This window comes from Schistosoma haematobium, chromosome 1, assembly GCF_000699445.3.
Source record: "Schistosoma haematobium chromosome 1, whole genome shotgun sequence".
In the NCBI taxonomy this organism is placed as follows: Eukaryota; Metazoa; Platyhelminthes; class Trematoda; order Strigeidida; family Schistosomatidae; genus Schistosoma; species Schistosoma haematobium.
The window spans coordinates 15,613,765-15,641,670 of NC_067196.1; the positions used below are offsets into that span (position 1 = coordinate 15,613,765).

General features: G+C 33.8%; 1 protein-coding gene across 1 annotated transcript in view; it reads left to right on the plus strand.

Annotated features, from left to right (window-relative positions):
* The window catches only part of MS3_00003536 (uncharacterized protein), a 104,465-nt gene that overhangs the window by 58,000 nt on the left and 18,559 nt on the right, over nucleotides 1-27,906 (plus strand). Inside the window, exons 25-34 of the mRNA XM_051211360.1 lie at nucleotides 237-340; nucleotides 1,468-1,621; nucleotides 2,209-2,355; nucleotides 3,381-3,505; nucleotides 9,951-10,077; nucleotides 16,807-16,980; nucleotides 17,935-18,042; nucleotides 20,290-20,493; nucleotides 23,285-23,457; nucleotides 25,793-25,978. Coding sequence (XP_051073255.1) covers nucleotides 237-340; nucleotides 1,468-1,621; nucleotides 2,209-2,355; nucleotides 3,381-3,505; nucleotides 9,951-10,077; nucleotides 16,807-16,980; nucleotides 17,935-18,042; nucleotides 20,290-20,493; nucleotides 23,285-23,457; nucleotides 25,793-25,978 — 1,502 coding nt within the window. The remainder of the gene's footprint in view (nucleotides 1-236; nucleotides 341-1,467; nucleotides 1,622-2,208; nucleotides 2,356-3,380; nucleotides 3,506-9,950; nucleotides 10,078-16,806; nucleotides 16,981-17,934; nucleotides 18,043-20,289; nucleotides 20,494-23,284; nucleotides 23,458-25,792; nucleotides 25,979-27,906) is intronic.

Genomic DNA, 27,906 nt, shown 5'->3' on the forward strand with positions numbered 1-27,906 from the left:
TGTGTATTGTTACATTTTAATATGAATACGGTTGTAAACATCTGACGAGAAATCATGAACTATGATGAATTCATATTGTTCTGCCTTAATTATTGTTTTGGCTTCATTTCATTTTCTATGTTCATTTTGAAGAATCAGATCGTCATTAGTCAGTATTATTTAAAAAATTTCTGAATGATCACTACTCTTATATCTTTCTTCTTCCGGTTATTTTTCTTTGTTTTCTTGGTAAATAGGAACAAGATTCTATTTTAAATCGATTGAAATCGGAATTAATGTCCTGTCAAGAAGACTTGAAAATAGCAAAACAAGATGTTACACGTTTATCGTGTGAAAAGGAGTAAGTTGTAGTCGATTATGTAACATTGTCTGTTTTATTACTCATGATGTCTGTTATAGTTATACAGATATACTTTTAAGTATATTCAATGGGTTAAATGTATGTGATATTTAAATCTGATAACTGTAGTTGTTGTAACAAACTGATAATGTTCAACTGATATGTTCATACGCTATTTTTTTCCTCAGGATCCTGTAGCCTACATGCACTATTGTTTTGGGATCAGGGTTTTCCAACTTCTCTAAATGTGTCCTCCATATCCACCAACGTGATTAAAGCGTCAAACATTCACTTTTTGTCCTCTAAATTTCGTAGACAACACTCCCTCCACGAAAAGACTGTGAGTAGGGCTTCCGTGACAATGCCTATATACACATGGCCATGTGAGAGTATTTCATGAGGAAGAGTTAACTCTCCCCACCCTCGACTGTACAAGAACACTTTTTAAAATTAGCAAGTTAGAGATTGATTTACTTTATTATTGAGACTGAAATAAATAATAGATTGATATGCATCTCTATTATTATTTAAGTATCATATCCCTTGAATTCTTCCATCACCACTTTTGTTTTCCTTGTTTATAATGCGTGGTTACTGCAAGTGCACAGTAAGTGAGCCAATTACTACAAATCAATAAACTTTCAAAACCTTATCAATTGATTTAGATAGTTTATTTGGTGTCGTATGTTAAATAGAAGCTTGATTCCGGCGTGATGATGTACAGCTTCGAAAACATATGATCGAATATTGGTAATTTTACCACATCTTTTCAGTTCAATAGTTATGTATCTCATCTCCGTACTAACGTGTCATAAACTATTGGATAGATCTCATCCGGACGGAAATTTTGTTGATCATCAATTTATTGAGGGTTTATGAGAATTTAGATGTATGTAACTTGGTCAAAATGAAATGTTTACTCACTGTATAATACACATTTTGCTACTTAATATACGAGTTAAGCAAGAATCCTGTTCATTTATGTGTATACATGTGTTAGCCGACCTTACTGCGTCGAGTTCTTATTCAGTTTTCAAGCGGTACTTTTCTACGTTATCTATTTTGCCTTGTTTTTACGTGGTCAGTTTGCTATATTCCTGAATAATTCATATTTTATATTTCTGTAGAGCTGCACAAAAATCAAAGCATGATCAACTAGCCGGTATAGTTACAGATCTAGCCACTCTAGAAGCCACAGTTTCCCAACGTCGTACAGAACTCACTACACTTGATACGAATATTCAAGATTCTGATCAACAGCTTTCAATAATTAAAGCACAAGTCAGTTGAAACTAATATTTTGAAGATGGCCGTTTTTTTACACGTTTCAAATGGATTAATAGTTTTTATCTTTTAAAATTCTTACTTTATTTCCCTTAATTATCACTATAGTTCTAAGATTTGAAGTTTTTTTTTTGTTATTTTAATGTGTATATATTCTCATTGATAATTTCAGTTAATTCTATCTCTAGTTGATCTACTTTGACTTTTAGTGAAATATGTCTTTGATTTTAGATCAAAGTAGCTAGATTCTACAACTTAGACAAACGAAGTGATATTTTTCTATCTCTGTATGCTTCCAAGACACTATCACTCTTTCGTTATAAACACATTATTATTTATACCTAATCAGTGAGAGGATAGCTTAATAGGAATTTGTAAGAATAGTATCTCACAGCCCTCAATTAATTATCATAAGATAGTCGTCAGTATTGGGTTTTGGAGATTGTTGAATTTCACTAAAATCATGAGTTGAACAATTAATTATCCTCTCATTATTGACAAATTAATTATCAGCTTACTTAAAAATCATACTTTAATTATTGGTGAATATTCTAGAAATTGTTAAATACTTCCATTTTCTACAGGCTAAAGAAGCTGTTTCAAAATATGAAGAAGCTAAACGTGAATATGACAATGTAAAGTCACAATTAGATATGATACGTTCGGAGAAATCATTAGCTGATGAAAATTTGGAACAGTTACGTACAAAATTATCAAACACTAAACTTCAGGTATTTAAAAGTAACAAAAAACCTCCCAAACCTTTCAGATTTTCTTTAAAAACATTTTATTTTATTTTTTCTGTCAATTTGTGTTTAATTTGGTCTGAACATCTATACAATCGTATATTTTTTTTCTTTTCTAATTCTTATTAGTCAATTTGCATAGCGAATATGTTTCATAAGTGATAGATCCGATCCCACGACTTATAATGGCAGGTACTATGTCAAGCCCAAATAGGTTATTATAGTTTCTCCTAATTTCTTCATTCTCCTTAATCTATATTTTGACCCTGTTGATTATTCGTTTATTAACCCTGAAGTTTTTTATATGATCGTATATGTGTTAATTTTTATCTGAATATAAATATTGTGTCGTGCTTCATGAAATGGAGTTGGCTCACATGCCTTCTCCCATCCGTTTTGCTTCGTTTTTTTGATCGTCTGTCTAGATCAACGCTTCTATGAAATATACGTATTCGAAATTTATTCTCGTATTTTGCTTATTCAATTCCGTTATTCACTAACGCGATTTAAGTCGATAATTGTATACGAAGGTATCCGGGATATATAAATCAATAATAATCGTTCGTACGGTCAAACTGGACCAAGATGTAGGGCCACTAAAGTTTTATTATTAGTAATATTATAGCGATAGAATCCATTTTGGGAATTAAAGCTTTATTCAATGCATATTCTCAATTACTGTGGGGGAAATCACATTTTATTTATGAATTAATGGATGTATACTTCGGGTGACATTCCTTAGAGTGGGTCATAGTGGCGCTGATACATTCACTGTTTATTTTCCTTTAGATGTTGAGCTCCAGTATTCGTCCATATATACTTTTTCATTCCATCCACTCGAATCCTGTTCTCAGTGTTTAGTCACTCTGTTTATCATTAGCGTCATTAGATTTATTTCATTATTTGAATTTCAACTGAACTATTTATTATCATTTAATAGCGAATATAATTGTCCGAGTGTTACTTTTTAATATTCTGATTTACCTTTTCTATTCCCCTATGACACACAGGTTGAACGATTGGAGTCAAATAAATCTAACCTTGAAAATCAACTTACACAATTAGAAGATGCTGTTAATGCAAAGAAATTGGAATATAATCAGCTACTACCCAATTTGAGTGAATTGGAAACAAGGTATGTTAAAATAAGCTCAGCAATGATAATTCATGCAACATACTCTAAGCTGATTATTACCTTAACCGACACGTTTCGTTATGAATTCATACTTTTGTATGCCCATTCAACAGGATCGTTAATTTATCGCTTTGACTAATGATGAGTTTGTTTATACTAATGAACTTTACTCCCGACCGTTGTTGCTACCTTGACGTGGTGGTCGGGCTTGCCTATCGTGATGAAGCAACCGAGCTATACTGGCTGGAACAACCGTTCCTCAAGGTCCTACTATGTCAGACAAGTCGGTTGAAGAGCGGTAAGACTGAAAGCAACAAAACCAAGGTTCGAAGGCGAAGTCGTACTGCTGACTGTACAGAGGTGTGACAGCAGTAAGGTGTTTCCTTCAGACAACCAGCATGACAGCGATGCTGCCTTCCCACAAGGAGGGGGTGGGGTTAGAAACGGTCGACCCTAAAAATGCACACCCCGCCTTATCCCACGGATATCCGTCTCCGGTGGTAAGGTCTCAACAAGTACGGAGCTAACACAAAAATTACCCATAAAAAGGTCGTGTGTGACCGACCTCAAGCAGTTGTCCCTTGGGCACTGCGGTCACGCTCTCAGGTCACTAAGACCACTTCTAATCCAATTTCCTTTTCAGGTACCTCCAGAAGAACCCTCCTATGGTGTGGGCAACCGGGAAGTGATAACCGCCCTCATACTTCTAACAGCACTCAAGACCATTGTATTCATGACCAACCTCCCTCTTCAATTCCTATTATTCCTCCTACATCAACTTCAAACTCTAAACTTCTTTTTTCGGCTCCCCCCTCAAGTGTCACCATAGCCAACGATTCTAGCGCGCAAAACACTTTCCCAGGTCTACTGAAACCTCGCTCCACACTACACATTTGGAGCCTTCAATGTACGCACCCTATGTCAAATCGGTCAGCAGGCTTCCTTGGCTAAAACCCTAGAATCTCTTACCATTGATGTATGCTGTGTCTCCGAAACACGCATACAGGGTCCCAGGGTGGTCATTCATTTGGCTTCACCTCGGCAAAACGGAGAGCCAACGAGACACACCCTCCGTGTATCTGGTGACCCGATGGCCAGCTCTCGTGGACTGGCAGGAGTAGGGATAGCACTAAGCATGAGGGCGGAACAAGCACTGTTAGAATGGATCCCCGTCAACAGTCGTTTATGTGCTGTTCGGCTAAACGGCTCCGTAAGAACTCGGAAGGATAGGGACACACGTCGCTGCCTTTTAGTCGTTTCTGCCTACGCTCCCACTGACTGCAGCTCAGATGAAATGAAAGATGAATTTTACAGAAAGCTATCTGAACTTCTTCAGAAAGCTAAACGTTCATACATAGTACTCGTAGCAGGTGACTTTAATGCCTAGATAGGTAGTTTAAACCAAACAGAAAGGCATTTAGATGGGTATTTTAGTATACTGGCACAGCGAACAGATAATGGTGATCGTCTGCTGCAACCATGCTCAGACAATCGTTTATTTTTAGCAAACACAAATTTTAAGCATAAGGAGAGATATCGTCTAACATGGCGACCCCCTACACCAAACCAACGATGGACTCAAATAGACCATATTGCCATCAGTCATCGTTGGAGAAGGTCGGTAGAAGATTGTCGTTCATTCTGGAGTACCTGCTTTGACTCCGACCATGCCCTAATACGGGCACGCATCTGCTTGCGCCTCACTGGACGCAAAAAAGCCACATTAAAAAGACCCATTAGAACTGAATTGAGTGGCGAGAAAACCAAAAGTAGGTTCCAGGAACAACTGAGGTCACAATTAGGTAGTTCTGAAGACGAGGCTGACCCAGATGTTGCTTGGAAAGATATACAAACAGCTGTGGAAACAGCAATGAAATCTATTAGTGACTTAAACCACAGAGTTACAAAGAACCAGTGGATTTCTTCAAAGTCTATCACACTGATGGATTCTCGCAAACTCGTCCCATCAGGTTCCGAACATGATGAAGAGCGACAACAAATCAGATCTAGGTTAAGAAAAAGTCTAAGAAACGACCGTGAGCAGTGGTGGGCAACGAAAGCAAAAGAGATGGAAACGGCGGCGACTGTAGGGAACACAAGACAGCTTTACAGACTAATAAAAGTAACTGGAACTAATAAGTCAAGTGTAAGTGAGATTATTTCGGAAAAAGACGATACTCTCATCTGCTCCCAGTCCAGACGTTTAGAACGATGGGCGGAACATTTTAGGGAACAGTTCAGCTGGCCTTCAGCTACTCTATAACTACCCTTCATTCCCAGACAGTGTGAATGGAACATTGAAGTAGGTCCCCCAACTCTAGCAGAAGTTCAAAAGGCTATAGCTAATCAGAAACGAGGAAGGGCAGCTGGTCCAGATGGATTGGCTCCAGAGGTCTTTTAGGATGGTGGTCCAATTTTAGCGATTAGGTTGACTAATATTTTAGCTAAGATCTGGGAGTTAGACGTTATCCCATCTAACTGGTCGCAATCACTTATCGTCCCAATATATAAGAAAGGGTCAAAATCATCCTGTGACAAGCATAGAGGGATTAGTTTAACTAATATAATATCTAAAATACTAGCCTCGATAATTATCAGACGCCTAACTAAGACTCGTGAACTGCAAACACAAGAGAACCAAGCTGGCTTCAGAGCTGGTCGTGGCTGCATCGACCACATATTCACCATTCGTCAGGTTCTAGAATATAGGCATACTTATCGGCGTCCTACAATGGTGGTCTTTCTTGACTTGAAAGCAGCATTTGACTCGATAGACCGCGAGATTCTGTGGCAGTGTCTGTCATTGAAAGGCGTACCTCAGAAGTACATAAACCTTGTGAGGGCTCTTTACTCGAACACTACTAGTCGAGTGAGAGCTTATGGCGAACTGTCATCTGCTTTTGCAACCTCAAGTGGTGTCCGTCAAGGCTGTCCACTTTCTCCATTTTTGTTTAAATTCATCATAGACCTACTGATGGAAATAACATTCTCGTCGACTGAATTCTCGGGTATTGATCTCCATCCAGGAGGTCCACTTATCGACTTAGAATACGCAGATGATATCGTCCTGTTTGGTGAAGACTCTGACAAAATGCAGAGTCTTCTGGTAGCACTAAGCAACAATGCCAGAATGTTTGGAATGCGCTTCTCTCCCTCTAAATGCAAGTTGTTGCTTCAGGACTGGTCTGCGTCAACACCTGAACTAAGGATAGGGAGTGAAGTAGTTGAACGCGTCGACAACTTCACTTATCTTGGAAGCCTGATCAGCCTTAATGGGTTGGTGTCTGACGAAATCTCAGCATGGATTCGAAAAGCTCGTTTTGCTTTTTCCAACTTACGTCACCTTTGGCGAAGGCGAGATATCCGTCTATCAATAAAAGGACGAGTATACTGCGCGGCAGTCCGTTCTGTTTTACTTTACGGCAGCGAAACATGGCCATTAATAGTAGAAGACACTCGTAAGCTACTAGTATTTGACCACAGATACCTTAGAAATATTGCTCGCATCTGCTGGGATCATCGGGTAAGTAATAGTGAGGTTAGACGCAGGGTATTATGGAATGATGGTAAATCAGTTGATGAGGTTGTGAATCTTCATCGACTGAGATGGTTGGGCCACGTGTTACGTATGCCCGAACACCGATTACCACGACGTGCAATGTTAACGGGTGTTAGAGATGGTTGGAAGAGAATTAGGGGCGGCCAAACCAAAACATGGCATCAGTGCTTGAAGTCACTAACTTCTAGTCTGAGCCATGTTGGTAGATGCAGACTACTTGGTTGGGGTCCACGTGATTATCGTAACCAATAGTTGGAGACTCTTGGTGACATGGCTCAGAATCGATCACAATGGCGCAGGTGTATACACTCCCTGTCTTCCCTTAAACTATGAGATTAAAATCGCTTTATATCCTTCTTTCTTCCTGTACTATATCCTTATATGCAATCTTTCTTTTAAATATTACCACCTCTGAATTAACTACTTTTATGAATCCGGTGTCCATCTTGTTGTGCGAATGCGGTATGGCAACCTGGACCGATGCATATATGTGCCTGGTCCTACGTTGTAGCTGACTGACTGACTGAATGAATGAACTTTACTTTATCTGTTTTACCAACTAATCTACTGACGCTTATTGATCTACTCAACTTCCATCTACCATTAATCTGACTAATGAGAAGAGGAAAACAGCAAACCGATATGCACTGTATATTATAAATGATTCAAAACTCACACGTTGATGTGTGCCAACTATAAAACCACAACACACCACACGTTTTAAAAAACCATCTTTAGGTAGGTAGATCATTTATAGTATAAAAGTGAGTAACAAGTGTATAATTAATGAATCAAATGAAAGCTTACAATTAAATCAATGGAACAATACTGTAAACCAAATAATTAACAAATACATAGTAAAAAAAAATATATCGTAACCTATTATAGCATAGTCTTCAAAGTTTAACTTCTCCTACTCATTCACCTATAACCTACCACTTATAGATGTTTTACAGTTATAAAGAAGGAATGAATTGAGCGAAGAAATTTCTTTTCAATTAGTTTTTCATTATGGCTCTACACTAATATAAATATATATGATTTACAATAATGAAATAATACTCATCGAGTGGATACGTTACGTAATAATTACATAATGACATTTCTACTATAAATTAACATTGAGTAATTGGAAGAAAGAGGATTAATAATATTCAAAATAATTATTAAATCAGGAAGTTGCTACGTTGCATAATATATGAAAAAGAGAAGGAACAGAATTTTTTTAATGGATGGTCAATAGAATAGTAGTAGAACCAAGAAACGAATGTTGAGTTGTGAAGTTCAAAAACAACAAAAACGAAACTAGAAAAAAATAAAAAGAAACGAATGGAAGTATGAAAAGTAGTTCTGTTGAGGTAAATCTTATACCGATGGCCAAGGCAGCGAAAGTGGTTGTACAAATCTATTTTGAATTCAAAGGTTAGGTTTGTGAACATGGATCGCGATGACTTCCGCAATGTGCAAAAGGCGCACTCGTAAACCATGTGGCAAATTTGATGGGACATGATAGATAACCTTAAAAGCTTTATTCAATTCAACTTGATGACCTGTGTCAACCAAGTGAGAGAGAATAGAACTTTTAATCATTTTTACCTATCCTTTGCAGTTATTTGATGATTATGACGATAATCATTTAATAAATAACAGTTTATTTTTCAACCAATGGATAACGAGACTTTTATTGTAACTAATATTACATCGAAAGTAGCATTAATAATAAAAATGGAACCAGTATGTTCAATAAGGAACCGCTCTATTTAGAACATTTCATAGAATTTAATATGAAAAAACAAAGAAAAATTTCAATAAACAGTTGTTTTTAATAATTTCATCATTAGGCTTTACAGTTATAAGTTCATAATTATTGTGATATATACAAAGACCATAATAAGACATGTATTAATGAATTTATATGTTAGAAATGGTGAACGTTTGCCTCCGTTACGACACGAATACTTCAAAAGTGTGCTATTTGTCGTAAAGTGTCAAATTATAATCAATATAACAGTAATATGATAAAGAGTCGTGTGAATAAAATGTAAACTTAGTGAGCTTCATCTTACTAATCGAGGTAATAATAATAATAATAACGCACAAATATAATATTTAATAAGAGAGGTGTTATCAAGTTGATTACGATAAAAAAGAATTCACATGAATTAGGGGAGATGAACGTGAAGATTAAGAAAGATATAAGCATCAAAGGAATTGGAAAAGGAAAATAAGACGTTTATAATATCCAGTCTATATATCTGCGGATCCAGTCATGGAACAAGGTAAAGGCTGGATATGGGTATACCTCCTCTGGATACATAAGTTTTGTTTTCTAGAGTTAATCCAGATGGCTTTACTATGTAGAGTAACCGTAATCTAGCTCCTCTAGATAGATTGTTTGAAATTTGATATAAAACAATGAAAGTTTCATCCATTTTAATAGAATGTTCATTATCTACCAAGTGAGAGATAATGGCGCTGTTCATCGATTTAGTGACCCCTTTTCCCAACCACCTTAGTACATGTTCGTGGGTACGCCTTATTTTGACCTTTATAAAATATCGCAATAATTGTTGAATTATTACTGTAGAGCTTGATGATAGAGTTATTTAAAAATAATTGTTTTCTCAAACATTCTTTCTTTTTAAATTTAATATACCTTTTTATTTTATCAAATTTTCATTGTACACATACTCCCTTTGTTTATTTTTCTAGATTTATTATGGAGTTAAATATGTGTTGCGTTGACTACTAACCTATAATTTAATGAATTAAAATGTTATTTTACTCACAGACACTGTTTGTCTAGTCAAATAAACTATATTTTTAAAATATATATGAAAGAAAATATAATTTTATTTTTCATTTATATATATATATTCTCTATAGGTTAACCCGCACTCAGCATGATATTCAAATTGGTGCTGAACGTATACGTAGTGATCAACACTTAAGATTAGAAGATGAAAAATTATCAGCTACACGTCAAGCTGAATTAACTCGGTTAGCTAGACAAGTAGGTTTATATATATATATATATATATATATATATATATATATATATATATATATATATATATATATATATATATATATATATATATATATATACTTAGCTAACCATAATGATTATAATATATATCTGTTTATAACTGTGCATCATATTTTGAACATTTTATGTTATATCATTTTTTAAAGTGTTTTTCCTGTTTCATTGTATTACTTCGTAGAATGAGTGATAAAATTATTCACGGTATGATTGTTTCATACATTAATCCCATCCACTTAGGTAGATACATCTGCAAGTTACATTTTATTTTTCTTATAGTCAACTACCAGTTATTTGTAAATAAACATTGTGAATTGTTTCCTTCTTAATCTCAAAGAAAAAATAATATTTGCCCCTGTCAATTATTACGTGATAAGATCACCAATCAGAACACCGACTTATACGACCTTGATACTGTGCCAAACCAATAACGCTTTAACCAGTACGAGCAGCTTCGAGTCATCTCTGAGTTCTTACTTGTCCTTCTCGCTTAACCCTGTCTGTTTGAGTCCAGAACACAATCTCGCCTTCCACTGTATTAACCATGTATGTCAGACATACTCAGTTTATATACAAGCAAATCAGACCGCACCACAATATAAAATGAAAAAATAATGATTACGCAAGATCAAACCAAAAATGGTTGTGTATGTGAGAGACTGTAACTACTAAATTGGGAATAAATTAGTAATAGTGAATCGTATAATAATGGTCACTAGGTCAAATGGAAGCTTATGGTAAAAGGAATATGAAAATACATATAATCTAGTTACTTAACAGTTATATATATATATATATATATATATATATATATATATATATATATATATATATATATTTCCCTATAGTTTCAATTTATAGTTTATCATATGTGTTCTGATTACATACTTTATACTTCCGCTTTTCTAATTTTGACTATGATGTATTTATTTATAAAGGGAAGTAAAGTGATATTCTAGTTTGCTCTTTCATAATTTTAATACATAAAAATTAAGAAAAATTCGTGTTGTAGGCTTTTTCCTTGCTTCACATAATTTAGTTATTTTAACTTTTAGTGTATATAATCTTTTGTACTTGTTTCATTATCTTTTTTTCATTCTCCCTCTTTCCTCTCTATTGTTTTTTGTTTTCCTCATATTTGCGATTTACTTGTGTTTGTTTCGTTTTGATCATACAAAGTGTATTTATGAAGTGGACTGTAATCTATGGTGACTATATCGGACTTTGTATCCAAGATATGGAAATTTAATGGGCATCCATATATATAATTAGATGTGTTTAATCACAGTGAACAATCATTCTTTCAGAATAGGTGATTTTGAAAATTGCGGAACTTCACAGTTTTACATAAGTGATTGACTTTAGATAGGTTGAAGTTGGAAATATTGAATATTGGGTGCCACTCTAGTGATTTGAACATCAAGCGCTCCTGGGTTCGGTCCCTGGTGGGGTTTGTGGATCTATACTACTGATTATTTTCATACTAGAACGAAAATGACTATACAGTGCTCCATGGTTTTCAATCCCAAATCACTTTCTGATATAAACTATATTATACCAAAATATAATACTGAATAACGTCATTAATAATAATAATAATAATAATAATAATAATAATAATAATAAGATCTCGTTTTGTTTTGTAGGAGTTTTTAGCTAGAATTAAACTTCGTCTCAGTGTATGCGAGCGTTTCTATTGAGATTTGTACGCCGCATCTGCTATTTCAAACTTTGACATATTAATTAATTAATTAACTGTCGATTAACGGTTCTCACCTCTTATTCAAGTATGGGTGTCTGTTTTTTTGCTGTTAATTTCCCAGTACTCCATTTGTCATCTATTGTTCTCTCATTGTTTGGTCATATTTTTCACTGTTATCACTCGATCATACTTATAATTGGTTAGCCCTGAATATTGACATTTCGATTAAATTTTCGACAAAACTGATACATGAAATTTTTAAAAGTCATTAAGTTGTATACTGAAGAAAAACAAGTGTTTCATACATTCATGGTGGGCGAACATGATATTTTTTATTTATTAGCTTTATTCGATATCATATGTTTGGTAAAATATAGAATTCTTAGTACAAAGTATTTCAGCGAGTTTCCGTTTCTTATTTCTTGATCGATATTGACGATTTATATCGAGTGGTCGCTATTTAGGTATTAGTAATTCAGAAGTCCACATCTGAATAATATTCATTCTTTTCCATGCATTTCGCAAGCCATCACGATGTTTCTGATTGTACATTTTTACAATTTGTACAGTGAAAGGTCGTAAACATTTCACAAACGCACCTGAATAGGTTATGCAATTAATTGACATAATGATCTGTTAATACAAATATATTTCACCAAAGTTGAGACTGAATGGATAGAAGGCTTTCAATAGTGCAGTTACTCGTCATTTGCTCAATAGTAGGCATGAATTCGAAACTGTTACGTTTCACCGAAGCTGCTGAAATAAATATATTTAAACCGAATTTATGTGTCCAGAAATAGTTATAAATTTTACCAACCTTATTTTTCGTGAGATTATTACGTATGACTTTGCGTTTCTTCCAGAAAATTTAATCAAAATTCAAGTATTTTCACATTTGAAATCACGAGTCGGTTTAAGTCAAACCATCATTGGAAACCTGAAGGCACTATATGACCGTTTCATTCTAGTATGCGATTTTCCAGCAGTGTGTATCTACGATCTTACACGTGGCATTCGAACTCAGAACCTTCTGTCTCCACAAGTTTCTCATACTGATAATATTCTAGTACCTTAATTATTACTTCTGAGCTTTACTCAACTAGTCTATATAACATAATCTACCTTTAGAATATTCATATATCCAACCTATAAATAAGCGAACGACTGAACAATTTTAATTCTTCCTTATTATAGTCTCTTAATATTATTCTATCTCCATATTTTAACTCAGTTTATTCATGATGCTTCTGGTATGAAGTATATACATTTGTTTTAATGAATAGTACTATGGTTTTAGGTTGTAAGTAACTGAGGAGCCTCCATAAACTAAATGAATTCACGTTATTCTGTTACAGTATTTGTTCTTTCTTTATTCAAGTTTATAAAAACAAGTATCCTGACAGCTAATTACTCAAGATAAACTTAAAAGGACTATTGAAAAAACCTTATATGTTGTTAACATACCTAATTCAATCCTGTCTTGAAAAGTCATCGACTAGATTGTAGTACAAGGAATATGTGAAATTATGTGATTTTAATCAATGAATTTCTATTCTTCATTGCTAGTATGTATTTTTTCCATCAATGTAACAAACTTTTTAAATGTTATTGCCCATTTCTGTAATATCCTTGCTTATCATATTGAAAAAAATTATACAAGTTATATTTAAGTTAATTGAAGCTAGACCACCATGGAAAACCTGGAAGCACTGGACGGCCGTTTCGTCCTATTGTGGGACTCCTTAGCAGTGCAAATTCACTATCTCACCTCGCGAGATTCTTGAATAGGAAAGTATTTAAAATTTATTTAATATGAAAATTTGGTTTCATTTTCATTGTAATATTTGAGCATTTTGTTCAGTTCAACTGTATTTTAATCAAATATGTTGTATGCGTCACTCATGAACACAAAGCCTATTGTAGTTTTAAAACTTTTTCGAGATAATTAATCATACTTTGATATAAAGAAGAAAAAATCAGGAAGGTTTTAATTCTTACAAAGAAAGACTAACAGCTGAAGCCCTACACATATGGGCAAATCCGAATAGTATTACTAGGAGAGATGGAATACATTAAGCTGTCCCATGGCAACTAATAATTAATTAGTAAACATGAACTCCTTACTCCATTTTATGTATCTCGCATTATGTGAATAATAGAAATTACATTCAACGGTTCTAATTAGTTATCTGAATATGTTTAACAATTAACTGGAACATTAAAATAACACAAACATTCAGTTACTAATACATTCTTCCTCTTTGAATTCATCCATTTATCTCCATTTTATGCATGCTGTGACATTTTTGATTCATATCATTTATAAAAATTGTATGTTTTATGAGCAAAGATAGGTAGTGGCTAGCAGTGGAATCCAGGACGCGCGTTTCGTCCTATTTAAATTTATGAGTTGCGTAACGATCTGGGAATTTTCGGAATGAATGGCACTGTTGTTTATTTCGATTTTTGTATATTTTAAAATTATTCTGTTTTATTATGTAAAATCTTTATGTAGTCTTCTACTGAGACATTGAATCCTCAGGTAGGTTTATCACGATGATATTTGTATTTCAATCGTGATACTACTTACTATAAATCTATAAATTATATCTCAGTATCCATTTGTATTACTGTTAGAATCAATGTTACTTTTTATATCAAAATGTTAAAGTCCTCCTATATGGACAATGTTTTGAACACATATTGTGTAACTGTGTGTATATGTACGTGCACCGTTGGCTTTCGGTCTATAATCACACTAAAGTATATATCTATCAATATAATACCCTTCATCCCACGTCCCCATAAATATAATTCTTTTATGCCCATTTTCTGTGTTGTCATCACATTCCAATTTATATAACACAAATGTATCATATATTTTCATGTGAGCTATAAATCCTAAGGTTGCAATGTAATTTGACCCTATATTTCATCACTGTTTCCTGGAGCATATACATCTACATTTCCTTTTCATACATATTCAGTATGTGTTTGTGTGTAATGGCGAATGGTCAACAACATCTATCCACAGGAAGTTATCCGTGTATCGAGCACATTCTAACTATTTACACCGAATTATATTTTCTTGTAATGTAGCGTAAGTTTGAACAAAGGAATATTTTACAACAATGAAATTTTACAAACGGAAGGTAGTTCATCCTTAATTTTTTATTGATGGTTTATTTTACCAGGTATCACGCTAAGTATTATGATGTAAATACAGCTTTTTTGAATTAATCAGTCGGTCGGTTTTTTTTATAAAACGGTGTAACTTTTTAGATTGGATATTTATATTTTGTTATACATTATCAATATCTATGTATCATGTGCTTACAACATTTAAATTAAGGATTATATACTGAAACCGAAATGGTACATACCACTGTTGCTTTCATCACACCATTATGTTAAATTTGATCTTATGTACATGTTAAGTGGCTGAAGGTAGTCACCAGGATACCTAGATTGATCTAAGTTTCGTGATGGTTGGCGCTGGTCAGTATAGCTCTAATCTTGAGGAAACTAAAACTCCTCATGGGATTCGAATTTAGGTAGCTCAGCTTCATATTGTTTCATTACCTCTGTACTACTCAGTATGCGATTGATCCGTAAGATTGAGATATTTACGTTGATCATTATTTTGTGTTGACCAATTTCATATTTGTCTGGTCCTTCGTTCCTGATTGAATTCCGTTTTTTGTATAAAAAAGTTGGAATCTCTGGAATCATATACTTCTTTTCCTATGATTCATTTAAGTCAGTTGTTAAATCGCTCCTACAGAGAGATTTCAATGTATTGTTTCTGTAGTTTTTCTCTATATTTTGTTTAATCTTTGTTGATCAGATTTGTCTGTTATCTTTTGTGTCAATACTATCAACCTTAAAGAGAGTAAGAACAAAGGTTGGTGCAGAATAATATGAATTCATTTTATTTCGTTTCAACCTTTTTGACTACTTATTCGTTATTATAAATGTTAATTCTGTTGACTCAAGATTTTTAGATCTCGTCCAATTTTCATTATCGAATCATATTAGTCACATAATCTAGAATAATTATTTAGCCTACACTACATTATTTTAGATTGGTTCAAAAATATCATACTCGTCTTAGACTAAGTGCGTCGTCCATGAATGAAATTCGGACTATAGACAGTAATTAGGATAATTAAGGAGAATGTCATTCATGGTTATAAACTAACATTTCAGATCCCTAAAAAAACGTAATAAAATGACTGTAAGTGTTTCTTCTACTTTCACCGTATAGAGAAAACAGATAACATTGATACAAACCGATAGGAAAAACAATAACGATTTGATGTATCATCTATTTTGATTTTCTAAAGTTATAAGCCTCACTTATTAGTGAAGTTGACTGATTTTGTTTAATTTGGTGAGGTTAGTTTAAACTTGTTACATGACAGTATTGACCGTGATTTTATGCTTATTTCTGACAAGTAATAACGGAGATAGTCGTTTCTCATATTGATTCATGAAATTAGTTCAACAATCAATCAACAGAGTCCTACCTTTTGAAGCTCGTGCTGTAATTCTGACCATGTTTCAGTGTGAGCTTGTGAACGTCTACTCTTTAATATACTCAGAAATACAGCAGCAGAATAATCTCTTCGAATTCGGATTGAATATGAATACATCACGATTTTAATTAAGGCTGACCTGTCTCGGTAATGTATGTTGTAGATGCTTTTAGTGAAATAAACTAGTGTTCTCAACCTGTTGTAAAAAATACCAGTAACTTTTGTCAATCACTTCAGTAGTATGTTGAGATTTGAAAGTGGGTTTCGGAAGCTTTTTTCAAACCAAAATATATTTGAAAACTCATTCTGGTGGAATTCAAGCACAATTATTATTCAAAACAATTTAAACCTAGACTTACGATTACGACAACAAATCCTCAGTTCACCGACCTTAATCAAACATCTTCCAGTATACAAATATAATGATAATAATCGTTTTACAATCATTTTTAGATCGAAGAAGATAAACTTCGTCTCGAGTTACTTGCACAAGATACAGAAGCAAAAAAGAGTGAATTAGAATTAATTAAAGCTGAGAAACGTCGTGAATTAGAGAATTCGAATTCCATAGTTCGAGAGTTAGCTAACCAAACAGCGATCAAACAACGTGAATTAAATGAAACACAAGTAAGTGTAACTTCCTTATTCATATACAATATCAATGGGTTATGTTAGTAACATATTACTCTGTTTGTTCTAATGATCATATGTATTTCTCGTGTTTCATCAAATATCCTGTTTTAATAGCTGTTTATCAGTTTATTCGTTTCAAATTACATCTTGTTTTGCTGTTCAATGAATTGTTTTATCAGTTTACAGTTTGAAATGTATATTTTTCACAGAAGTAACTGGTAACATTTAAAACTATTTTGATGGAATTCTTATTTTATTCTGTTTATCTGAAAGTTGTGTTATTTTTTAAATAATTTTATCAAACAGTTCTTTAGCAAAAGTTTAGTGAATGGTAACTTTCACTAAAGTTGAATATTGGCTGATAGTGGATTTCTGGATGTGCATTTTGACATTTGTATGACTCATCAATTGAATCCAGCTGAATCCCACTGTTGACCGCCACATTGAAACTCAAAGCCACTACTTTTTGTTTCAAGTCCTAACGCGTTATACACTGGAGTACATAATTTTTTTAACTACTGCTTTGTGTGATAGTGATATATGTTATTTCTAAAAGTTTGTATTCTCCCTTTATATCCAGTTGATGAGTCTAGAATGATATGGAACACATGTCCTCGATTCTGCTGCTAGCCAATTTCCTGCTGTTGAAAACGTATAACTGAATAGGAATATTGGGGCTATCTACTTAGGTTGCACTTTTCACAATCTGGGCTGATTAGTTAAATATCTACGAATAATAAACATTAACGAAAAAATTTCAACTGAAATCTGATACATGCATATTAAGTTGTCTATATGCTACATCGATAATTACTTACCTGGTGGTTATTATTTCTTTTATTGGTTTTATTTTGCCGAACCATTTATACATAACAATTTTCTTTGTATTGTACTATTTTTCCCGAAAATTTGATGTTGAGCAATCTATTTGTTATATTTCTAATGTAGACATCATTAAATGCTTCTCTGGATGAGAAAGAACGTATTTTACAATCAGTTAAAACACTTCGTTTAGAACGCGATAATATACGCACAGCATTGGAACAAGAACAAAAGGTTACTTAGTTTCTTGTTTTTCTTCTCTTTTTAAATTTTTTTAATCAGATTTCCATATTTATTTATAATGAAGTTTTATTTTCTAATCATAAATTACTATTAAAAACTATGTGTCATCAATTGGTTTGTGAAAAATACATTTTAATGGTGCAGTTTACTGTTTAAAATATCTCACCAACTGTATACCTAAAGATTACTGGGTTTTATCTAGTTAGACTTTAAAAATTTTAATAAACTGTAGCAGATTTCTGTAGAGTGTGTTTCATCGTTCGTCGATTATATTTCAACTTTGTTATTTCGTGATCCATCAAAATAATGTCAAACTATCATAATTATGTTAAATATTCGATTTATTCACAGAGGATATCTGAAATTCTATGTACATTCTTTCTCTAAAACATTACCAAGTGGTATTTCAATGTAAAACTGATTTGATCATTATGTAATCTGACTTGTTAATAAGAATTTAACTACATTTCTCATATTTCGTTGAAATTTTATTACAAGATTAAATTTTATTTATTCGTTTAAACACATAAACATTGGTACAAGGAGACACCAAATACATATGTACCACACTTCGTCATCCTATTTGTGTGAGGTCTGAAATACTACCCGGACTCCAAAACGGAAGCAGGTGGTTTTTTTAAGGAACCACACTCCGAGCCTTTGACCACAAGACAGTGGAGCAACGCTAGAAGATGCAGTCCCATGGTGACCGGTGTCCAACAATTGGTTCATATGCCATTTGTTCCCTCAGGATCCTGTTGTCCATGTACACGTTGTTGTAAGGGGTGACTGCAGGTTTTGATAAGCAGCGTTTTTATCGATCGATTACAGTGACACGTGAAACACGTAAGGACGACCTAGAGTCCCGATTGGTCCCGCTTCCCTGTCTAGCCCAGCCAGTTGAGTCTAGAACGCAAGTCACAGCCTCTGAGTTATGAATCATTATATTTCAGACATACTCTATTTATATACTAACCAAACAGACCACATCGTACCATAAAAATAGAAAACAACATCTGTACAATATTTAACGAGTGAAATAAATAACGGCCAATAGGAAATGTTCATTTAATGTCCAAGGACATCATTAGACTTAACATGATAATGATTGCCACATTATTCCTCAGCATCCATAACACACGTTTGTTTTGGAATCAGGGTTTTCCAACTCCTCTAATGTGTACTCCATATCCACCAATGTGGTTGAAGCACCAGATGTCCACTTTTTCTCCTCGCGATTTCGTAAATAACTTCCTCTCTGCTAGAAATCTGTGAATAGAGCTTTCTTGACAGTGGCTATACATGTGTGGCGACGTGAGAGCATTTCAAAAGAGAGATCTGACTCTCATATTCCTCGGTCGTACCAGGCCATTTGAAGTCAAATGAAATGATAAATTTTTTTGGTTGAGGTTATAAAAAAATTTCTCTTCAGATACACCAATAACATCTTAGTTTAGTAAGTAAAACTGTTTTATGAACAACAGTCCCCACGTAGATTTATATTTCTATAGACATCTAAAACTGACTATATGTACTTTTTTAATTTTACATATGGAAACTTCTGCATTGTAGTGAATTGTTTTTAGTGTTACTAAATAATAAATAAAAGTTAATTAATTTTTGAGAAACTACTGTAAATCATTTACACTAACCTCTAATTGTTGCTCTCAATAACATTTAAACAACCAGACGTTTGTGGTTACAATAGTATCGATTTAACATTTTGTATTTCACGTTAAGTCTCATGATTTTCTCTTTTCTCAAGATAATGATGATAAGACATTTTTATTGTTTTGCAAATTGATTTTTCAAATAATTTTTGTTGATGAATGAAATGAAATTATCCTAAATTTAATGCATCAACTGTAATTCCGGCGAGACCATAATTTAAGGACGAACCATTTAGATTTCAAATAGCAGGTCTTGGATTTCGGCGCGAAATTCATCTACTTATTTGGCTAAATACCACCTTGGGATTATAGCTGATGTATGTTCGTGATAAAAACATTAAATCCAATTCTTAACCTGAACGTTCAACTGCAAATCCTAATCCTGATTCCTCACACTAATCTATGACGCTCATTTAACCATAATAAGTAGGTGGACATTCTAAAGTCATTTTAGCGCGGCTCAAATGTCGTGCAGAAATTATGGTCTCATTGCAATTCCCTTTAATCTTTTTCTTCCGCTTTTTCACAAGTTTGATTATCTTTTTTGTCCATGATTATTTTCTAAAAGTCTGTTGCAGAATTGACAGCATTAGTAACACGACAAAAACGTGAATTTGAACATCTCACTGAAATGTCTCACTTAGAAGAATCGAGAATATTGAATTTAAGCTCTCAACAACGTGATTTAATTAATCAATTAGAAAAATTACAAATTCAATTAAATGAAGAAAAAGAAGAACTACGTGAACGTGAAGTTGCAAAAATTAGAAAAGTACTGCTTTTTGATTTTGTTGTTGCCTACATTTTTCAGAATTTATTGTTTTTTTGAAGTTTTTCCTCTTGTTTATATTATGGACTACATCTGACCACCCTCTAGGTAACCAAAGAACTACCTCGGAAATTCCTTTAAATATTTTAGTTTCTTACATTTATCATTGTATTCATCCTATTTGGTTGGTACAAAATATTTTGGATAAAAAAACACTTGACAATATTTGGAATATATCTTGTGTAACTTAAAAAAAGGCATATAAATTAAGGTTAGAATTTATCAATTGTTACAATGCGAATACGGCGTAATGTTCCAGTTCACTTTGTTAGATTTATTTATCACTGGTATAAAAATAGAATTATGAAATAGGCTAAATATATCCAGATATAAATGTAGAATAATACCCTTCTTTCTATGATGATTGTAATACGTTAATTTATAGTAAATTTTTAATCACTTTAACGTTCAAAAAATTAATACATATGACTAAGCAACTGAGAGTAACACACTCCAGTCAGTCAGTAACAACGTAGAACTTCGTACGTACGTACATCAGTTCGAATTGCCATACTATATTAGCACAGAGATGCAGTTGTCGATTCAAATCCCGTAGTGGTAGGGGTAGTAAGAGCATAAGCAGTAATCGGAAACATTAGGGCTTGAGGATGTTATTCAAGGAGTATAATCCAGTGAAATAAATTTGGAAAGCGAAAAAAGGGATATGAAGAATTCAGAAGATTAGAATTTGGGAGAACACAAAGAGTGAGTGCACCTGCGCCATCGCAAACGATTTTGAGCCATGTCATTCAGCGACTCTAACCATCGGTTGCTATCGTCTAACGGATCCCAGCCAGGTAGTCTGCATCTACCAACATGGCTCAGTCCACTTGTTAGTGATTTCATGGATTTTTACCACGTTTTGGTCTGGCCGCCCTTAGCTTTCTTCTAACCTGTTCCTACACCATAAAACATCGCACATCGAGGTAGTCAGTGGTTGGGCATACGTAACACATGTCCCAGCCATCTCAAATGATGAAGTTTTACTACTTCAATCATTCATTACCCGATATAAACTGGCAAATATGTAAAATATCGCCATTTAAGCTAACTTATAATTGTAATAATTATAATTATAATTGATGCATGGAATACATACATTATTATTCTTATTTTGGTGAGAGGACGTCCTGTCCAGGCTTACTTTTTGTTGTCACAGAGATTAGTAACTGCTCCATAAACAAATATCAATATATAGTGTAAAATATGTTTGGAAATAAATAATTTCATGGTATGTATATGATATTTATAATGTCAAACTGGATTCATTCAATATATCTATCTTCAGATCCATTCATTAAATTAATCACATTCCGTTCACATACTTTGATTTAAGTAAAAGTAAGTGAACAGAGGTAATTGAATTTTCAATTTAGTAGTAACGTAGTACAAAAAAAATTAAGATAGTCACAATAACACCAAACTTTCCATTCACCTGCTTTGTCATTTAAAAATAATTGATTACGGAGGTAGAAATGTAATTATCAACATATTGTTAACTATTATGAGTAACATTTCAAAGTTGGTCGATCTTCTCGACATTGGTATGTGGCAGGCACCAACAGTTTATCGATTTTCCAAATACACTGTTGTAGAAAACAAGTGACTTTCTCTTCAGAGATAACTACTTCTTAAAGTTCAGGTCACCAGCCATTTATCGAACACGATACGTGACCTCAGATGCAAATACGAATCGTAAAAGAATGAAATTTTGTTCGCCTTCCCCCATACAAGAGGTGTAATACAACAAATAGCATTTCTAGAAATAAATTAAATACGTCGGTTTTTACAGGGTCTATCGACGACTAGATAACAGATTTGTTGGCAGATATTAAAGTGTCAACAGTTTGTAGGCTCATTGTTGTAATCAGTCAGAACATCCACAAATAATCGACGTTCCATGACAAAAAAATACTACCAAATGAAATCAGTTTTAGTTTATTGATTTCTCACTGGAATAAGATGTTTCACAACGACGGTCAGAGTGTAAGTGGAAGCTTAGAAATAAAGTGTTGATCAATCAGTGAAAATTCAAAGAACAATATATAATTATTACCATCTTTCTAAGACTCATAAAACATCTCTCCAGCGCAGTCCGAAGAATTTCCTTCATTGTCTTGTAAATATCATCCTTAAGTCGTTTCCGTAATCACTCACTACGTATCGAGGCATTTCTTATTTCTATCACGATGCTTATTAGCTGTATTTCCTAGCCTGGTCATAAGAATTCACCTGACATCATTGACCAAGACATCATATTCATCCCTATCTAGTACTCACGTGCGTCACTGATCAATTCCTTATCATCGATAATTTCAGTTTAATCTGGCTAATGTTCCATGTACTGGTTTATCCACTTGATTCTTTGAGCTACACTGTATGTAGGAGGACCAGTCAGACTACCTGATTACTCAAACCGAAGTCGATGAAACAGTTGGAATTTGAAACTTTTCCAGAAAACCAAGTATCTTGATTACTAAGCTATCCGTATGCCACTTATCAGTAGATTATTCCGAAATTATGTTTTTTAAAGAAAATAGGATTTCTTAACCCCCTTCGGTTTGCAGTAACAATATTTTCAGAAATAATGTGTCTAGTTTTATTTTTTTCGTTGAGTTCAACGCTTACACTCCAACTTGATTACTTAGTGCTTACACATCATATTTTTCACGTAGATCTAATTATGTTTTATTATAATTATCAAATTCTTTATCGTTTTCATGGTGTTTTTTAGAATACAGAATATGAAAATGTGCGTAAAGATGTTGTACGTGAACAGTCAGAATTGGAGCGTATTCAAAAGGAAAAAGAACAAGTAGAATTGGAACTCACTCATCTTCGACAGGAACGGGATATAACTAAATCTCAGTGGGATAGTTTCCAGTCAAAAATTAAAGATTTAGAAAAGTAATTTATTACCAGCTATTTTGTGGATTGACATTTCTAACCCAAATCCATCTATTTAACACTCTAACATCGAGTCCCTTAGACTGGTAGCCACTTGATCAATAGAATTCGACTAAGATGGGTCAGCAACTAATCAACCCTAAATATCCTAGTCCTACAGGAGGTCAGTCGCACTTCGAATAGTACAGTGGTAACATTTTAAACTGTGAAACTGACTGGTCGGAGTTCAAATCCATTAGAGAGTACCAGTTCAATGAAGGTTGTAAGTATACCTTTATGAATGAGGAGTACAAACTAGTACGACTCTTAGGTCATCAACTTTCCTTGTCGACAACCTCCAATCACATTGCAATCAAAATCGTATTGTTTATACTGTTGTAAGACATTTTATGACTACTCATGTTTGTCGATGTCACCAGATATTACTTTCCTATAGCTTTTAAAGTATCAATTTGTGAATGTTTGACATTTTGTGAATATTTAAACGATATCTGTTATTATCATCTGATTAAACAGCATTTTTGATAAATAATATATTCGTATACTTGTAGGCGTTGTATTTATTCAACTTTAGAAAAGCCATTAGCTGTTAACAAATGCTTGTTACGTCTAACACTTTCTAATATTTATTCTATCTGAAGATAAAGTATATAAAGTTTAACACACTATTTATTTAAACATATGAACATTGGTACAAGGAGACACCAAATACATATGTACCACACTTCGTCATCCTATTTGTGTGAGGTCTGAAATACTACCCGGACTCCAAAACGGAAGCAGGTGGTTTTTTTAAGGAACCACACTCCGAGCCTTTGACCACAAGACAGTGGAGCAACGCTAGAAGATGCAGTCCCATGGTGACCGGTGTCCAACAATTGGTTCATACGCCATTTGTTCCCTCAGGATCCTGTTGTCCATGTACACGTTTGTTTTGGAATCAGGGTTTTCCAACTCCTCTAATGTGTCCTTCATATCCACCAATGTGGTTAAAGCGCTAGATATACACATTTTCTCCTCGCGATTTCGTAAATAACTTCCTCTCTGCTAGAAATCTGTGAATAGAGCTTTCTTGACAGTGGCTATACATGTGTGTGGCGATATGAGAGCATTTCAAAAGAGAGATCTGACTCTCATATCAAATTATTTTGCACTTTGAAAAAAATCTTGGGATTTCACAATTTGGTCCATGAAATTTAGTAATCTTACTGAATGCATTGTTTACATACTAATTTTTTAAAAGTTACACTTTGTAATATACAGTTTAAAGTTACTATAGCAACATCGGTCTTACATTTGACATTTAATTGAACTTTTAACAAGCGGAAAAACGTTTTTATGGCATATCTCGTAGCAGTAGTTGTGAAGTTGTTATTCTAGAGATAGGGCATATTTCCAAGACTATTAGTTTCCTTTTTTTTCACTATAGGTCACTCATATTTATTTTTACACACTTGCATGACATAACATGATGTGTTTATATGACGTTGATATAAAAAAAGTAGTTGTAAAATTAGGTTACTCAAAGTCAGACTAGTTTGAAAGAGGATTGCTACAAGTGGTAATTCAGTTGGTCATATCGTTTTTTAACCTGATTTATATATTCTTCTACATTAATCAGTGTTATCGTTCATGAAAGAAGCCATTAGATATATCAACATTATGAAACACTAACTATCATCCAACAACTTACTCGAATTTGTGATTCATTTAATAGAAATTTTTCATTACTGTAATACGTGTATTAGAAACAACTTTTAGTACTGTCAGAGTTGCGAAATTGGTTGTTACTTCCTAGTTACCCACATCGTGGGAGAACGCTTCTCGAAGAACTCAATAAGGAAACTGGGTTATCGATTGTCTTGAGGACGTGGGAGTGTAACCGTAGAGTTAAAGAAACAACTATCTGAGGTCGGCCGTACACGTCATTTTTATGGATCGTTTTGGATTTGTTCTATCTGTACTTTTAAGTTTGGCCTTTCTGTAACCAATTCTTCTGCTATGGGAGGGTGACATCATTGGAAATGCTGGCTATCTGAAAGAATCACTTTGCTTCTGTCACTTCATAATACAGTCGCCTGTACAACTTTCTTCTCTAGCTTCAAGCTGCTGCTTTTATTACTACCATTCTCCTGCCTAGTGTGATAAAACCTAAAGAAACAAATGTCCTCGCTAGTGCATCTTGTTTAAATCATCACAATATTCAAGCTTTACCACGCTGTCAAGTTAGGGGCTTCAGTTGAGCAAACAAAAAAGTCGTTTATGATTTACTATTAAGTTGGAATTATCAATATCTAAAATACTTATCTTTTGTTATTTTTATTTTTAATCCCAGTCAAAAAGTCCAGCTACATGATTCTATCTCTGAAGCTAATTTAACTTTAGCACGAATTAAAGCGGAATCTGAATCAGCATCCAATTTACTTCGACAGAAAAACATTGAATGTAATGCAGCTTTGGCTGATTGTGATAGAATGTTCAAACAAACATCTGATAGTCGTGATGAATTAAATATTGCTCAGTGAGTTAAGTCTGTCTTTTCTTCGTGCTAGTTGTCTACATATTTTCAGTTGATTGGTTACAGAGTAGTGATCATGGTCATGTCTGTTTAATCTTTGACTCTAATTGTGAATTCTATTACTTATGTTGTGATTTGCCTACTAGAGTAAGTGGCCTGACATAGTGTTCACTATGTCGGGATGTTAGTTGATCAGAAATAGTCGGCAGCTAACCTTCTACATGTTATGCTCGTAACCATTGTAATAATTAATATAATTCTACAGTTTTTTAAGGATCTGGAAAGTATGACTCTTCACATGTTTGGGATGAAATCCTTTCCCTCAAAATACAACATTTTGTTTCAGAATTCGCTTGCGTTAGCTCTTGAATTAATGATAGGGAGTAAATTGGTCAGAAATATCGACCGCTTCACTTCTTTTTGGAGTACCATCAGTTCTGGTGATCTGGTGTCTAACGAAATCTCTCCAGTTGGCTTTTGCCAACTTGCGTCGCTTGAGATGTAGGTGGGGTTTCCGTCTGCCAACCAAGGAACGAGTCTACTGTGCAGTTCACTCTTTTCTATATTATGGATGTGAAACATAGTTATTAATAATAGAGAGTATTCGTTGGTCACTAGTATTCGATTATAGATGTCTTCGAAACATTGCTCGTATGTGTTGGAACCATCGAATAAACAATGCCTGGGCTAGGAATTGGGTCATAGGTGAAGATGAGAAATCTCTTGCTGAGGTAGTAGATCTTCATCAGCTGAGGTTGTTGAAACATGTGTTACGTATGCCCAACCACCGCCTACCTCGATGAGTGATGTTGTCTGGTGTAGGAGTATGTTGGAAGAAAGCCAGGGGTGGCCAAACAAAAACATGTCAGTCCATAAAGTTATTAGTAATTAGACTAAATCATGTTAGTATATGTAGACTACCTGGTTGAAGTATGCGGGGTTGTCGTAACCAGTGGTTAGAGACTTTGAGTGACATGGTTCAAAATCGTTTGCAATTTCACGTTGTGATTAACTAACTGACTCTTTTTAGTCATGGTCCTTGTTATTCATCACTTATGTATAGAAATAAAAGAGTGAAGTGATATTCCTCAACGAAACTTGTTATGTTATATGTAATTCTTATTTTACATTTGGATTATTACGGATAATAAGAATTTATAATGATGAAAGACATATTATTCATTCATTGTTTCATTAGTATTTACAAAGTGTTAAACAGTAAGATTCACCGTTCCTCCCATTTTTGTGTGTGATCCAATTTCATAAGGAAAATGATTTATGAATGTTGGTTATCTACAAGATCTCCGAATGATCTATGCTTAAATTTACTTGAGAAAGTGTGTTTCTTTAGGGTTATGCTGAAAAACTACCCCGGCTGATACTAAAAAATTTAATGTAACGCTTGATCTTTATACCGGTTAATTCTGATAACTAAAAAGGGAAACTTGTGATTTTTAAGTGAATAACAACAAAGTTGCTTCTATGTTCAAGAGTGTTAATGATTTTCTACCAAATAAAGGACTTAAAATCCGCACTATGTTCGTTTGTCCAAGTAAATTAAATCATGCTACACTTTTGATGATAATAATAATAATAATAATACTGAGTAAGTTGAGTTTCAGAAAACCATATTTTAACTCGATAGACATATTTGACGGCATATTTATCATATCCATTTAGTTTTTCTGTTGGTTGAATCTACAACAGACTTTATTTCATTTTTTTTAAAATTTGATTAACTGTAATTCCAACCTGGTTTCATTGATTTCTGATGTCGCCAACTATGTTTCCCATATACTTATTTTTCAACTGTTGTAAATATGATTATTTTCTCACCTGCTTATATATGATTGATTTCTCATTCTACCGATGTGAAATAGGATGATATAAACCGGCGTATATATCCGTATGAATGCTTGGTGATATGGGTT